At 41.7% G+C, this 17396-nt stretch overlaps 1 protein-coding gene across 1 annotated transcript in view; it reads left to right on the top strand.

The window, feature by feature from the left end:
• The window catches only part of LIMCH1 (LIM and calponin homology domains 1), a 174457-nt gene that overhangs the window by 91302 nt on the left and 65759 nt on the right, over nt 1-17396 (top strand). Inside the window, exons 5-6 of the mRNA XM_035549530.2 lie at nt 12376-12482; nt 15834-15864. Of these exons, the coding sequence (XP_035405423.1) occupies nt 12376-12482; nt 15834-15864 (138 nt within the window). The remainder of the gene's footprint in view (nt 1-12375; nt 12483-15833; nt 15865-17396) is intronic.

Raw genomic sequence — 17396 nt, 5'->3', positions numbered from 1 at the left:
GGTATTGTCACAGTACGTGCATAAAAATTCTTGCAGATAGTTTTATCTACCTAAGAGTCGTTCACATTGCTTATTCTATTCTTTTGGCTGAAATTTAGTGAGAAGCGTTAGAAATCCAGCGCTTAGTCCTGTGTACAAACTGTTATGTAAGCAAATTGCAGATCAAAAAACTTCAGACTGTGGTCAGTATTCTCATTCATAGTTTCCAGTATGAATTATTCTACTGTACAGCTGGACACAAATACTGTTTATATACTACTTATAACCTTGTCTTTTGGGTATACCAGACAATGGAAGCTCGGCACGGCCTCAGGCCAGCCCTTGTAGGATTGCTGCTCAAGTCCAGGACCTTCTACCTGTCCTGGGGGTGAGTGACCCAAAGCTGTAAGATCAGCTTCGTGGCAAAGCAGAGCATGCCTTGGGGTTTTCAGGTATGCAAAGCCGCAGAAAGTGGGCACTGCCTGTGTGCTGGCTGTCTCTCCTGGCTCTCTGCAGTCACGTGCACGGTCATGGAATCATTGAATCATAGAATGGCTTGGGTTGGAAGGGACCTTAAAGATCATCCTGCTCCAGCCCCTAGATGAGGATCAGGGGAATGCTGAACCTGCTGAAGCCCCTCTACAGATCTGGGCTGGCTGGCGTAAGCACAAGGAGCACTGCTGCTACAGTTCAGGCAGTGTCCCCGCATCACACAAAGTGGTCGCATAGCTCTGTAACCCCCCTTTTTTAATAGGACTACATCTGTTGACCTCGTAAGTCCCAGGTGGCTCTGTAGTAGGGTCTCCAGCCTGCAGGGCTGCTAAGCTTGAGCACGGTGCAGAGCCTGAACTGGTTGCATGTGTTCAGGCAAGGCAGTGCTGTGTCTGATGGATACTCCCCAGGCCCTAGGAAGGGCAATGTTGAGGTTCGTGCCAAAGCCAATAAGTCCTGCTGGCCGTGAGCTGATTTTGGGTAGCTGTGTGTAACATTTGTGTTCTCCAGAAAAATGCATCTGCGGGAGCGGTTTGGAGACATGTGAGCTGGCTTGGGACTGGGGCTCTGCAGGGCTTTAACTCAGCTAAATTGCTCGCGGTTTGTTGTTGGCTCTGGAGCTAGTACAGCTGCTTTCATGGCCCATGAAGCCTGGCCTAATAAACTTGCTGGGCTCTGCTGGTTCTGTGCTCTAGATACACCTCTCTCTGATCTACCAACTGTAGTCTGAGTCCCTCTGTTGAAAAAGGAATAAATAGTACTTGCTTTAAGCTTACCCTTTTCCTTTAAACGTACTTACCAGCTAAGTTGTATCTACTCGTATAATGTGGGTTTAAATTGTAAAGGTTTTCGGAAGTAGTAGGTGAGGAATTGGAAGCTTGTTGTTGTAGGATGCATGAACATCTCTGCTAGCCTTGCTCATGACTGAAGTGTAAGCAGGGTTTGGTTGTTTTCCTCTACAAACAAAAGAAGATCTGAAGTCTAGTTAGGACGGCAGGGAGGAGGATATATGCTGAAATGATAGGAATGATTTATCACTGAGAGCTGATTTGTTTCCTCTCTCTTTTCCCACCACTAACAGACGTGACAAGCTATTTCTGCCATTCTCACCCCATAGCTCGTGTTCGTAAGACTCGGTGCGATGCATGTGTTCATCTCCCTACCCTTGTGGCGTTCTGCATTCTCAGGAGGTAGGATGTAGCAGTACGCCCCAAATACGTCTCCAGTATGTTTACAGTAAATGGAAGTACAGGAATATCTGTCCTGTAAGAGGAAAGATCCTTTTCTGTCTTATTTTTCACTGCCCAGAAGAACCAGAACCATTCTGCAAGAGCTGGGAGAAAGCCTTGCAATAGGAACACCCTGCATTAAAGAGGAGTTCCTTTCTTTCCCTCTTGTTTTAACCATTGTTTTTATGCCCATAAACTTAAGGAAAGTCTTAAAAACAGTATATTATTGTACTACCTTTTATTCTTCCTGAAAGCTTGGTGTTCAGAACTGTAAACCATGCTGCCATCCAAATGTAATCCATGAATCCTGCTTTCCAAGTGGCCCTAGAAGGGCATATTTGCACAATATCTGTAGACTTAATCAACAGTGGTAATTTAGGTTGGCTATTCGGTGTAGTCCACCTGAGTTTGCAGCTGCCATAGCTTCATGAATAATAGTGTTAGTTCTTGAACTGCATCTAGGGAGTGCGTTGCTGGTGGCTGTATTGGGAAGGAAAATAAATTGCCGCCAACCTGTTGGGTGGCTCGTCTTGCCTTGGGTATTTATCATTAAAAAGCCAAAACTGGAGATATTCAAGATGACCGGACACCAAACACATGTTTTCCAATCTGAGAAAGAAACATCATATATATAGATTGAGTGTTGTGATATTCAGTAATTTAGGCAGTTAAAATCTATATGGTCAAAGTTAAGAATAGGCACTGACTTACTTTACAGCTTTTTGCACAGATATTTTGGTTGCCTATAAAATCTACGTGTAACAAACTAAATTATTTTCTTCCCCTTTCTTTCCTCACTGAAATTGTCCTAGACATCTACATGTGAAATTATTTTTTTTTAGCTGAAAATAGAAACAATAATGTAGGTTTTCCAATTGGAATGTGCTGGAACTTCATTCAGTACAAAAAGCCAATTAAAAAAAAAAGGTGTTTTTTGGACTTGAACGGCTTCTTTTAGAAGTATTTGCAAGGAAACCCCAACCTGTACGTTAAAGAAGTCCAGTATGTTTTATGTAATGTTGGCATGAAAATGCAAAGCTGTGAGTGGGGGGAAGATGTATTTCAGGTATCATGTAACAGCAGCAAAGAGATTTCTGATGTTTATCAAACCTTGAACACCCCAGATTATTAAAACATATTCCTTGGCAATAAAGAGTAGATGTTTAATTTGAAAGGAGAAAAGGAATTTGTTGCTTTTTTTGCAGAGGTCACGAACTGAGCAGGAATGAGTCCTCCTTGGCTGTTTCACTATTTTGCTGTTTGCCTTCGGGAATAGAGATTTGGTCTGATTTTAACAGCTACTGCCAGGCCCTCAGCCCCCCCAGGCAGCCTTCTTGCATCTTTTGAGGCCCACCTACAGCAGCTGTATTGGATATTGGGACACAGAGGCCCCCCAGCTGCTTAGGCTGTGCAGTATCCTGATCCTGGTGCAGCTGATTGCTGTCTGCTGAGAGAAGTCAGAGTGCTGGCCAACTCTTCCTGCTCGTTGGCTGAAACAACAGATAGCTTTGCTTAATATACCAGGCAAAAGAGAGCATACCTCATAAAAGAAAGGGGCAAGAAAGTAAAGTCATCTTAACAGTTACTGCTATTAGAAGAGGCATTATGAGGCTGCCAGGTTGTGGTCATGCATTCACCTTTGGAGGTTTCATGTCAATTTGATTTCAATTTTAGATACCAGTTTCTTTTGTACCTTTGCAGTTTCGATGTGATCTGCCTCTGTGCCTGAGTAGGAAGACAGCTGATAAATGACAAGGGGAAGATGGGAATTAAGGCTGTAACTCCAATATAGCTTTGCGTATATGATTGATCAGGTTCCGGTGTACTAGAGAAGTGTCAGGTTTAAATCTCTCTGTTGCTCATTTCCAGTTACTCTTTTTGTCCTTGCTATCTGCTTTGCTTGTAGTAAGAGAGAACTAGGAATAGTACAGTGATTGTAGGTTGAGAAGTATTTTTTCAGATGTGCTTTAAGTTTCTTATACTGGTTCATAATGGATTGTGCTAGGCAAGTAACAAATGACCCTCAGACACACCTTTTCAGGTGGAGAAAATTTTCTTTCCTGGAAAAAATGTGTTTTTGTTTTTTTTTTTTCTCAACAGCCAAGTCAAAATATAGAGAGCAGGCATAGGGTAACAGTGTCCTGAGATGTCAGATGTGATAAAGTGATTCTATGAAGCCTGGAATCTGGAGGCAGAGACAGGCAGGTAGGCTATGTGAGAAAAGGTAGTATTTTGCAGTAGATCTACAAATATATTTAAGGAAAACATGGTAAAAATCGAGCACATAGACTTGCTTCACATAAGTAATCTTCATTACCAGCACAGTACAATGTCTTAGCAGGAACATGTATATAAATAGCTTTTGAGAAACATCTGTTGTGCTATGGCTTAACACACGATTGCCTTGACAGCAGTCAGGAGAGGTAAAGGTTTGTTCAACAGCGTTTGGCTGTAGCTGATTGCTGTATGTAAAGTGTAAAAGACACGTTTGTGTTGGAGCATAAGCGGTTTGCAATGTTCCTTGGGATTACCCCTAGGGAGTACTTTTTGGGTATATAACTCAGAAGGTAATTCACCTTCATTCATTTATGAATTCCTTCTTTTTTTTTTTTTTTTTAAACACAGATTGATAAGCTTTCATAGTGTGATATAATAGTTATGATTTATAACTCTAGATTTAAAGTCTATGTATTTTAGTTTACTTGAAGCAGTTTGTTTGGGATGACTGTCTTTGAGATCTTCAAGCAGGTAGTCAAACCGAGTACTTTCCTTAACACAACATGCCCTGATAGTAAATCACACAAACAAACCAAATTTAGAAAACAGCATTTTCTTCTTAGCTGTGAATTTCTTGCCCATTTTTGTATTTCATTGTAGATCTCAGTTGTGGGAGCAGCTGCCACAGGGGTGCACTGAGAATGGAGAACATCCAGTTTCCCCAGGAGGGAAATGGTGTGGCACTAAACGTGATTTGAGAGTCCCTTGAAATCTGTGTTTAGGATAGTCATGCTCCTAGCACTCCTAAAACAGTACCTAAAAATGTGAGTGCAAATAAAGGTCAAATTTGTCTTCATGACTTTTTTTCCCCCTCCTTCAGGTAGCACCAATATTGCCAGGAGGGTGGGTGAGAAGGGGTGCACGCCACAGATGCTGAATGCTGGTTGCACTGAGAACATTGCTGTCGTGATGTTTCATTCTCCTCTTTTTTTGTAGCTCTTTCCCCAACACATTCTCCATAGCCCAATCAACAGGACAGAGCGTGGTAAATAACAGCCCCTTCCATCTCAGCAGAAAGAACCAGGTTTTAGTTGTTTATTTGTTGGTTTGTCTCTTTCTTATGGTGTTTTCCCCTCTCCTGGTGGTTTTTCCCATTGGACTCGGGATTTGCAAGTTGAATTCCCAGCAGCTTCTAGGAGTCCTTGGCTGCACTGCAATGTACATGGTTTTTGTTTGTTTGTTTGTTTTGTTTTTAACCCTGCTCTTGATGGGCTTTATTCATCAAAAATATGAAAAGTGGGTAACAGAAGAAGCAATGAAAATGGGGCGCAAACCCTTGCATGCCAAGCACTGTGATCTAAACAGCTGTGGAGAACAGGCTGAAAGGAAATCTTCACCTCTTCCTTGGCTATAGTATGGCTGTTACCATAGAATATGGCATCAGATAGGCACCTCTTCTCCAAGATTGGGTGGATGCTGACATCTGGCTATGATTTCATCAGTATCAGAGCCAATGAATAGCCTGAAAATGATGTGGGCTTTTTTTCCCCTTTGTTCTGTCTCCATTGCTGTAAACAAAGCCATCTCTGGGTGTATCTTGGGTCTGGCAAATTGGAGGGAATACATATCATCTGATTGCTCTCTCCCCCAAAGACTAGGATATTTGCTGAGCCCCCATTTGTATAATGTTTTATTTATGCCTTCAGGGATAATGACCTGATGCAGCAAGGAGAAATCTCGGGACCTGCTTAGCTAGTGAGTCATAGGGTCTGCTGTGCGCTCGTGCTGCGTGCACCCCTCCCACCCCCCCGTGGTTTGCTTTCGCCAGTTGAGTTGAAAGCTGCTCTTGCTTATGTTCTTTCTTCCTCCATTTATATCATACAGTGCTGCAGGGATTTTAAGCTCATGTTAAAAATTTGCAGAAATAAGATACATCATCCATTTTATTCAACACCCAGGTTGCTCCCCGTACCCAGCATGAAATTTTCGCTACCTGCCCAGGACGTGCAATGCCATTTTATATTTTTGTGTTTGCCTTTCGTTATGCACAATGTGGCCATTCCTTTGGGGGGACTTCGGTTACAACCATCATAATACCCTGGGTCACCTAAGAAACTTACAGATGTGTTTGAATTTTGTTACAGGGCAAAGATTTTAAAAAAGCAAATCACCCAGTGGTGAAGGACAGATTTAGGAAAACAACAAAGGATTTCTTAAGACTGAGTACTGCTGCTGGACTTCTGATTTTCTCAAAGAATTGCAAGCTTTTAGTTTTAAACAATGTGCTTTTTGATAGCTGAAGGACAAGTGTACTCACAACTTGGTCCGTGTAATGCTTTTCATCAGTTTTGTGCCTGTTTTTAGATTCCCCCTGCCAATTCTCATGGCATGGTTTTGTTTTGTTTTAATTATTATTTTCGGTTAAAATACTTCATTAATGTACATTGAATGTGCTTCTAATGATTGGAACTATCAGCAAGAGATGTTGTTGGATGCCAAAATTGCTAAGAGCAGCTCTGAAAAGACAAACGGAGCGTCTTGTTGATCTAGGCACCTGTAGCTTGTAAGTCTGGCTGGAAGCAGCAAGGTTTAAGCACCTTGATAGGAATTTGGCACTTCCAGCTACATCTTCAGGGTCTGGTACAGAACGTGTCCCGGCAGTCCTAGATATTGCTTGCGATTTCTTAGAGCCACCTTTGGGGTTTCTGGTATGTTTCGTGTAGGTGCAGCCTGCTCTCAACAGACCCACTTTCTTCACGGAGTTTTTAATTCTTTTTGTTTTTCCCTTTTGGAGAGAATGGAGCAGGGCTTGAGGAGACGCATCCCTTCCTTGTCGGTTGCCCAAACAGAAGCAGAAAAAGGCTAGGTTTTCTTTGCCAAGACAGTCTGTGTTGTCTTTTTGCTGAGCTCTTAGAGGTACTGTTGCCGCTGGCGCTCCAGGCAAACTTGGCCCTCTTCCCTGCTATTCCTGTAGCCCTGCCTTCAGAGGCATACAACTTCACCTTCTGCCACTGTGTTATTCTTCTCATTTTAATCTAATCATCACTGTATTTATTCTCTGGGCCTATTTTTTTCTCCTAGGGGCTCACATGATCGCACACACGGTAATAATTTTCCCCTTTGCCCTTCTCCTGTTTTCTGTCTGTCTGGGTGCTGGGAAGCGCTGCTCTGAGGAGGGAGGAGAGTCAGCTGCCGTACGACAGCCTGCTCCTTCTGTTCCCAGTTGCCTTTTTACCATCCTTTTGATGTCTTTGGGGTGGTATCTGGGGCCAAGATGAGGTTGTGGAGTGTGGTGGGGTTTTTGCAGTGCCTGCTCGCCTGGCCATCAGTGCTGCCGCTGTGGGGCCTGCTGCCCTGGGTCAGACCGGTGGCGGGGATCTTCTCCTTTCCCTCCTTGCTCCAAGGTCACCCACCCTCTGTTCTGCCCCACCTTGCATTTAATGCTGGCTACATGAGACAGGAATCCTGTTATGTGGCTTTAAACCCGTCCCCCGTAGTGCTCCTGTGGGGTTTCTCTTCAGTTCTCGTGTGGTGAGGCCTTTACCCGCAGGTATCTAAAGGGACATGGCCTGGCTTTGAGAGCATCGCTGCCAACCCACTGACTTGAAATCTCACAGAAAACGGTGTTTTGTGAAAGTGTTGTTTTACTGCGTATGCAGGAAAGCATACTCTACATACTGTAAAATATACATAGAAGTTTTCAGCCCTTCTCCTAAAAGTTCTTCCCTGATGGACACGAATGTTTCATTCGGGCTGTGAATCGGTCGGGACCCAGTGCTTTTACAAAAATAAACGCTCATCATTAATTATTTACATAAAATGGAAAAATGAGGGAATTAGGAAGAAATGCTGAGAGTAAACACAAGGCTTTTAAGAGCCTGAATTCGAAATTGCTCCGAAAAGCGGTTTGGAAATAGATATTTTTAGAAATATTCAATTTATTCTGGAACAGAGAAAATTTCAGCATTCCAGAGATGAAAAATGCCACCTGGTTGTCTGCAGCTGTCCTGCCCAGCAGCGCGGTGCTGCCGGCAGCTCGGGAGACCGCAGACTTTGGGCTGTGACATGTACCCTGCGCAGACGTATAGCCGGGGTTTCTTTTCTTTGCCCTGCATCTATCTGTGTATCTAATCCGGGCCGTGTTGTGGTACATCTGACGAACGATCATTCCACAGCGATAAGCCGCACTTCTGATCTGCAGCGTGGATCCAGCGAGAATACTTAGTGTGCTATTGTGACAGATGAAAGCAGTGGAAGTGGGCCAAATTCAAGCTGTTTTCCATTGCATCTGATCAGCAGATCCTATGGAGGGAATTTGCCTGCTGTGAATATTTGATTCTCGCTAGCTTGAACTATCTTGTGTGTTGGCAGTGCTACTGTGTGAATTTGTGGTGGCTTTCCAGGGTGTCTGTCCTACACAACTGCCAATTTCTGTTGTTTTTTATGGGATTTAGGATTTTGTGCTCCACTTCGTGTGCAAGGAAAATAACCCGAAGCTATACAATGAACATTTTTTTCAATCTATACATTATATACATTATCCATCTTTTAAAAAACAGCCCCCAAATGTTATGAGTATTGTAATCTCCCTCCCTGCACCTTTATGGAGGTGCAGTCCCTCTGCCTCCGTTCCTGTATGCATTATCTGTGGTTGGTTATGCGTTATGGTGAAAGGGTTTTGTAGAGGTGAGGTTGCACGTTGCACACCCATGCATGTTGCACACTCGTGAAAGTTGTACCCCCATGTGAGTTGCACACCGGCGTGTATGGCCAGGTAACGGTGTTGCAATGCAGCATGAGAGCAGGAGCAAACTGAGGGTATGTTCAGGCTTTATGTTCCCTCCTTCCCAGGGCTGGGGCTGAGCTTCATGCTCCCTGCTGACCCGGGGAGCCAGTACCCCGCACTCCTGATTGTCCATCCCTGCTCCTTCCCAGCCCTTCCTGCTGGTCCGTGGCTGTCTTTGCCCATGAAAGCTCATTGTCTTTTGTGTCGGTTAATTTTTCTGTTCTGAAATTCAGGATAGAGAAACATTTTAATTGATAAATTTTGCATTTCCAACATTTGTGAGTAAGTTTCATTGCTTTTACAGGGCTGACCTAATAGCAACTGTCATGGCTCTGCTGAGGCAAGCACAAAGCATTTAGTTTTCTACTTGTCACTGTATCCTGTGCTTTAGTCAGTGTGTCCTTTATCTGTCACCACACTGGAGCATTTGTCTTCTGTAAGCAACCTGTTTATAGCTTAGGTTATTTTACAGATAAAAGCTGCTTTTCTGTTCTAAAATCTTGTGCAGCTTGCAAAAGAAATTCAGGCTGTAATCTTTAAACTCACTCTTCCTCTGGGTATACGAAGGACAAAACGAGAAGATGCTTGATTGAAATGACTCACTGACTAGTGGCGTGAACCAAAACCACAAGAAGGCAGCAGGAGACAGTTGTGGGTCCCCCGGGCATGAAGGAAAAGATGCGCTGACCAAGCAACTGATCCTCGATCTGCTCCAGCTCTGTGATTGCAGCCAGTAACTGCTCAGAGAAAGGCATTATCATCTCCCTGCAAGTATTAAGAGAATCGTGTGTTACTGCCTTGTAGGAGGGACCGAATTCTGGTCCTGTTCCCATATGTGTATGGGGCAGGGAGCGTTGTCTTTGAGCCCACTGTAAAAGATACCGCCCTGCTAACTGAGGCAGCCCAGCTGACTGGGCTGCAATCCTTGCCACTGCACTGTGACCCACTTGCGTGACCCATTTAACTTTGCCAAGTTGTACGGAGCTGGACATGCACACTAGCTGTGTGTTTTCAGTCCCTTATTGAAGGTAAAGAGGGATATTTTAGACGCACCACTGCTTGTGTGCAGCACCTTGGTTTTTTTTTCCTTCTTTAGTTACTTCAACAGCAGCAAAGAAACACTACCTTTAGGCAACTACAAAAAATGAGTAGGTAGAGCTCACAGATACAGAAATGTATTTTCTCTCAAAAAATATAAACAAAATTTTTTGAGAACTGAAGAAACCAGGACTTGGCCAGTGAAAGGTGTAGTAATCCAGAGAGAAGGCTTTCCTAGGAGCTGGGTGGTAATGATAAGACTCCATTCCCCTTTTCGTGATTTAGGAGTGCTGTTCTCCAGTGTCTTAATGGAAGTGACAAATACAAGTTTCAACTGTACTGAAACAAACCAGAAAAAACTTAGTTTTGTAGTATCGTGAGGTACATTTTGGGTTGGGGATAAGCAGGCTAGACAGGTTTACCTGAGTATCTGCCACTTGAAAACAATTGTTGTTGTTTTATCCTTTTAAATAAATTGCCATTTTTAGTACCATCGAGAAATAAAAACTCTGAGATTCTTAACAGAAGCAAAAACTTCTGTCTGAGTTCAGTGATTGCACCTTGTTGACATGCATGGTTATTTGTGCCAATACAAAGTACCAGCTTCCCAAGGGCTATGGTGTTAGTGACTGCTGGCAAATGTTATTTTTACAATGACCATCAAAATGGAAGCATGTACAAAAGCAGGCATAGGGTTGTGACACTGATTTTTTTTTGAGAAGTGGACATTTGTTCATCAGCAGAAGAACTGAGAGCCCAAAGTAAATTGCTGCCAAATGACTGATATTTTCATTCCTGCTTATCATAACTTGGATGTGAACTTTTGGCATAAAGATGGGTGCAATTAGTTATCCCCAGAGTTTCCCCTCCCTTGATTGTTTTCTAAACCTATTTGGTTACTGTGTCCTGTATGTCCTCTGTATTTTTGTTAGGAAGTGTTGCTGGGAACTTCTTTTTTAAAATGCTTTTGCATTTTTATTAGGTTTACGCATCGCTCCACCCACCATTTGGAAATGACCAGAACTGTCCGCCTTCAAAGGCTAAACACAAGAGTTATTCATGTTGCAGTTGGAAATACTGTGGAAAAATTATCATGCAAACAGTAAGCCAGATGGAGAATTTTACAAGCATCTTTTCATGTCATGAATGATGCTGTCTCTCCAGGTTATGGGCTTTCTGCTCTCCCGACTGCTGTTCCTTTCCCTCTGGCTCCCCTCCAGGGCTGTTAAGCTTCAGCCAGGGAAGAAAGGGAGATTTGGACTCCTCTAAATTTCCAGGTCCGTATTTTTTTGCGGGGTGGCTGGTGACAGCAAGCTTTGTGCGCGAGGCTGCTGGCATGCAGGGAGCTCTCGCGATTAGCATGCTGATGGCTGCGCCCTGGCAGCGTAAAGGGGGCTGCATCAGGAGCACACCAACAAAAGCCTGGCAGCGGACGTGGGGACAGCTCTGGGCTCCTGCTGCACGCTGCCACGCTGGGGTAGCCGGGAGAGAGCTGCCCGCTCTCTTCAGGCCTTTGCTTCCTAAGTTTTATACAGGTGGGAGTCTGTCCTTCAGGTGTCCGCCACACACTGTGGGGCTTCTCCTCTTAACTGCTCATAGGGCAGGTCACCTCCTGCTGGAGGTTGAAGATGAGAGGCCCTAGAGGATATCAAGCTGTATGTTACATCTTTACTTGTCCACACACTTGTCATTGCAGCTGCTGAGTTAGCAGTGTATATATCTGGTAACTTGTTTGCTTGATCTTCAGCTCTTATCTACATAAGAAAGCTTCTCTGGTTCTGTAAAAGGGGTGGTGGTGTACGTGCATATGTGTAAGTATAAAATATACATTAAACATCTGTGCACACATACAGATTTAATCCCTCCACGCAAACCCATGTGCCTTCAGCCCTCTTTGATTTGAAAGAGGCTTGCATCAGTTAGGGCTTAATTTCAGTTGCTGGTTAATGCAACAGTAAGTCACGCTGAAAAGTGTAAATCCTCCATGAATGGTGTTACAAAGTTGGTGTTGCTTCTGCTTACAGACAGTGGTTATCTAAAGTGTAGTTTCAGGCTTCTTATTTGTGGAGAGAGCACCTACCTCTTTTCCCAAAGAGGTTTTTCTGGCAGGTTAAGGTCAGAGGGGCAAGAAGATGGTTGTGTGAAATAGGAGTAACTGGCTTGTGTTTGTATTGACATGCGGAACGTTTTCTGAACAAACTGTTTGCTTAAATGATGGCAGGATGTTCCATGCCTGCCTTTCCCACTTGTTTCAGAAATCCAGCCGTTTCTTTTCTGCCTTGTAACATGCTGAACTTTTGTTGGCTGCCTACAGCAGTAGGTGGGGAAATTATCAGGGCCTTTTCATTGAAAGAAGTTGCCAACATCTGGGTTTGGAAAGAGAAAATTCAACAAACTTGTTGCAGTTAGTTTATATGTATATATATATAGTTTTATTTTATATTTATCTGGTTTTCAAGCAAAGCACATACTGTCTTACTAAATTAGGTGACTGGCAATGGCTTTGGTTCGTCATCTAGCTAACGATGCGACTCAGTGAGCTGTTGCTGAATTAAGGAGATGTTGGTTCAGTAAGATTACCTTTTCAAAGTAAGAAAAGTTAAAAGTAATTTTTTTTTTTGTGCCTCGTTTCAGGATAATATCATCTTATTCTTAAGAGGCTGCAAAGAGCTGGGACTTAAAGAATCCCAGCTGTTTGATCCCGGTGACCTGCAGGACACATCGAACAGAGTGACTGTCAAGTAAGTACAACAGCAGTTTGTGATGAGCATGTTATACTCTCAGATGCATGTGATTAGATGGTAAATATTTGAGGATGAGCAAAAAAGGTATAGAACTGTCATTTGTATAAAGCGAATAGGAAGCTGAGATTTTTGAAACTTTCAGTGCCAGGAAGAATATATTGTTCTCTTAAACAGTCTTTCTCTAAGAGTTATTTTTCCCAGAGAGATCAACCACAGGTCTTTTAAAATACTGATTTAGTTCAAACAATGAGACCGTGTGGGACTTATGGAGTTTGTGAGTTTAAATTAATAGCATTTTTAGTCTATCCAATTGATGAACAATGTAGGCTGTGGAAAAAAAACACTGCTCTGTTATTGCAAATTAAACTGTTTTGAAGATGCATTATAAGACATTTATAGGTCTCAGACTCCACAAGGTGCAGACAATGAGCATGGTCTGTTTATTTTCTATCAAGAACAATAGGTTGTGACACAGCATTTGGGCTGAGGACTTCCGTCCAAACTGCATGAACTGGAAATGCCACAGTTTAGATTTTTTCTTACCAAAGCCACACACCTGCTGCCACACAGATTACCACACACATATCAAGAGATTCTTCTTGCTAATAACTAATTAATAACTAATTCACTCTTCTTTTTTTTTTTTTTGTCTGAAATGATTTTAAAAATTTCCAGCCCCCAAATTAATAGCTTTTTGCCATGGTTTGTACACATCCCTTATAGCGAGGTGGTCAGACTGTAGTGCTTGTATTTTAAGCATTTTACACTACAAAGTGATGTAAAGTATGGATATGAAATTGGCAGAGAAAGAATTACTGACTAGCCTAAGGCTGCAGAGAGCAGGCTTCAATCAAAGTCTATGCAGTCATAGATCGAGGTCTTAAACAAGAGATGTTCCTTTCAGGGAAGATGTTGCCATCGTGTAGGAACAGGAACAGTCAAACTCTTTTTTTCACTCATTTATACAAGTGCCAGTCAAGTTCCTCACTCCCCAAAAGCAAGAGCACCCACAGTGTTTCATAAAATTAACAAAGACTTTTAATGCTTTTTGTCATGAAGTTTTCATGAATTCTTCGGGTCCGTCATGTTACACTAAAAAGTTATTGCTCTACAGACAGGCAAATACTGCTGAGTTGATTGAATGGCCTTGCTTCATTTGGCCAGAAAGATTTGGCCAAAAAAAATCACTAATGAAATCCTGGTCAGACATATCCATTTTAGAAAAGTATATGGAAACAATTTACTGAATTTCAGCGGCATTCTAGGTTGTTTTTTTTTTTCCCCCTTCTGGCATTGAAAGCTGGGCAAGTTTTCCTGGTGTTCAGCACTGTTTGGGAAAATACAAAGGTTCTGAAAAATCAAATTGGCCACTTTCCTTGCTTTGAGGAATAGTCTCCCACTTTTTGCTCTTTTCCAAGTTTCTGGCTCTGAGTCTGAGGCACTTCTTGCATGTACATACCGGTAGAGTACACAGCACCAGAGGGGACCATGTAATGAGCCTGCAGTGAAGTTTTCCCACCCTAGTTCTAAATCTGGTAATATTGCAACGAAAGAGGTTCCTTGTCACGTCCTGTAAAGTCATGGCAACGAGTGGCTGGAGAGAGCTGCAAAACAACCCCTAATCTCCATATAAAACCAGAGATAAATGGTCATTATAAGAAGCTTGATCTTTTAGAGGTGAGGAGAGCAGAGCAGCTCGGAGGAAGCAGCTTGGAGGCTGGGGCTCGCGTGCAGCTCCAAGGAGAGCTGTCCAGCATGTAAGCAACTTCCACCAGGAGTAATAAACTGCAGAGCTGCCTTGGCCCTTGGCTGCGTACGATGCTCGATAGATGTGAAGTGTCCCACTGGCATGGATTTTTTTCTCCCATCAGCTCTTCAGAGAAAGCAGCTGTGGAAACGAGCCAAATGTTTTTCTAGTACTGTCCAAGCTCATGCTGAGTAACCGAGAGAGGTGTACAAGCCAAGTCCATGACTTTTGTAGAGAAATATGTTCAAGACTGTCTTCTGCTAGCTAGATCTCTAAGTATGAAGGTGATTTTTCCCTCTTTGAAGACTTTTTTTTTTTTAACACAGTAAAAAAGGTATTTGTTCAGTGGTAAAGGACAAATACGACATTATTGCACATGATTAACATAATGACAGTTTTTAACCTTTTTTCATATAGGTGCTAATTGAAGTAGGTATTAGATCTATTTTTTTTGGATCATTCAGCTTATAAAGGTTATGAGCTAATGCTGTAAGGAATTTCTTCTTGACTTGTTAAACAAGACTTTTTTCCACTGCTATTTTATTAAGAAAAAAATAGTACTTTTTTTTTTTTAACATGTAGGTATTGATGGATAAAATTTTGGCTTAAAAAAGATACCAAAAGTTCTTCATTTTTGTGTTGGCCTATATTTAAGTTTTTGTTATTCTCACAGATTTAAGTACATTTATTTTTGTTTTTCTCAGGTAACCTTTAATGTTGACTTAATGTTATAGTAGAAAGCAATCCTGTTATACAATAATCAGGAGACAATCTGTACTAAATCTGAAATACTCATTTATTTTTAGCACCTAAATGTGATACACATTTCCTTCATTCTCTTTTCTGATGGTTTCTCTGCTGAATTTTGAAATGTTGTTTATGTCTGTGCAAACGTTCTGCTTTGTTGTTTCTAACAAACTTACACCCTTTTTGCTAAATGTTAGTGAAAAAATAAATTGAGAAGGATGCCTATGTTGAGTCTGAGCGCTCGAGTATACATTCAGACAGTAGAATATGCTTTCCTCAGCAGGTTCTGTTGTAACCGCCAGGATCTTTATTGCTTCACCTATCTGCTTTGTTCTTTGTGGTGCTTGTTTCCACAGAAACACCTGCTATATTTCATTAATGCTTGGTGTTGATTTCCTTGGAGTCATATGCATGTTTGGTTGCTTTCAGAATCTGTATGGGTTGCATGATTTATCACGGAGCAGAACCTGACTATTGGATTACTGCAGAGTGGATTTTAGCAGTGAGGTCTTTGGTCTTCTTTTTTGAACAAATCAGCACCTCTGTTTAAAGGAAATATTCTTGGCTCTGTCCTACTTTACTGTGGGACCATTACAAACTCATTTTCTTTTGTACTTCCAGAATTATAATTTAATGATTGAAGTAATGGTGACAAAATACTCCCACGTTATGAATAAATGAATGTGTGAACTACATCTTCTTAGCTTTCATGTGTTTCCAGCCAGCAGAAGCATTCTGCAGACTTTTGTTAGGGAAAACGTGATCTGCTGCATACACGCTCTTGAAAAGTATGTCTGCTTTCTGATTTTTTTTTCCTCTTTCTTTTTTGTGTGTGTGTGTGTGTGTGCAACCAGGAACATTGACTATAGTAGGAAGCTGAAAAATGTAAGTACATGACCTGGAGTATTTTTTTTTTGTCTGGTTTATCCTGTATTTGGCCTGAGCTAGAACTTTGTCAGTAAAAAAACCTATAGAGTTGAGTATCGCTGAGAAGTCCTGAATACATATCTAACTGGGTTGTACTGGGAACTTAGGTAGAGTGGCTATGGCAAAGCAGCCTTACGGGAGACATAAAACGGAGAATATTTGTCTTCGCTCAGATAAAGAAATAAGCAAACTGATCTCTGTGCTGTCCACTGTGGGACGGCTTTCAGTGGGAATGGCCTGACTCACCCATGAAACCTACTACTCCTTTGAAACCTTTCATGGATATATAGACATAAAGTGAGTTTGCACAAAGGATTTAAAATGAAGCAAATTACCATTCCATCTGCATATGAATTTTCTATCAGATTTGCTAGCTTTCTTGTTTTTCTTCCAAATAAATGTTTTCCCAGAAAGGCTAATTCCATTTAACTTTAATTTCTTGCTGATTTGAACTAATGGCAATGGTAATGGATTCTGTAATTGTTAAGTGGAAAATAAAATGGCTAAACTTTGCTGGACTCAGAGTTAGGTATTCTTCTAAAGCCTAGCGAGCTCTTGCTCCTTAGTCAGCTGTAAACTGCTATAAATTCAATTTTATGTTTGGCTTACATCCCTATAAACTGCTAGGAGATGCCAAGACCTTTTCCTAATAACTTCGCAAGCCAGTAATCATGACTGCAGGTTAAAAAAAAAAAAAAAAGGAAAAAAAAAGGAAAAGAAAAGAAAAACTATTTCGTTCAGTCTTTCCCACCATCATTAAAGTAATATCTTCTGCATCTGACATGCAGAGTTGTAGGGGAAGAGTTCAGCTTTCAGCATTTTAGCACCCTTCTGGGCGCTCGCTGGCTATGTGTACTTGTATAGACGTATTGTTGCAAAGGTAAGGTTTCAAAAGTGTTCTCCGCAGTGTGTTTGCAGGCAATGTATACTTTCCAGGTGCACAATACTGCGATCTTGGCTTGCAGCCAATCGGAATTGCTTGCAAATGTGACATTATTTGGGGAAAAAAAAAAAAGCCATGGATAAAGAAAGGCAGAAGACAGAAAGTGACCAAATGCTAGCAGAAGTAAATAAAAATACCACAACCTTCTTCAGAGAACTGAATGGCTAAATGAATTGGACAGCTTCCTCGTTGCTACGAGTGCTAGATTCACAAGTGTTTCCACTTAACTCGAGAACATGTACTGTAAGGGATTTTTACATAAATTTGTTGTTCTGTGTTGAGTAGTGATGGGTGAAGGAAAATTGTTCAGATACTTATTTTTTTCAAGACAAAAAAATGGGTATTGACAAAACCACCTTGTTTTCCTCAGCACGGTAGTATCAATTTGGATATAATTTTAAAAATGAGGGAAAATTTTTTGAACTGTCTTAAAAACTTTATTCAATTATTTTAATGGCATGTATATTATTTATATTATGCACCACGGTTGTGTTCTTAAACAGACAATCTGCATGCCACATGCAGTATTTTCTGGCAGGGCCTCAGC

Source organism: Cygnus atratus, chromosome 4, assembly GCF_013377495.2.
Source record: "Cygnus atratus isolate AKBS03 ecotype Queensland, Australia chromosome 4, CAtr_DNAZoo_HiC_assembly, whole genome shotgun sequence".
NCBI classification, from domain to species: Eukaryota; Metazoa; Chordata; class Aves; order Anseriformes; family Anatidae; genus Cygnus; species Cygnus atratus.
The sequence above is the reverse complement of the archived record's forward strand: the minus strand, read 5'-3'. Positions and strand labels throughout refer to the sequence as shown.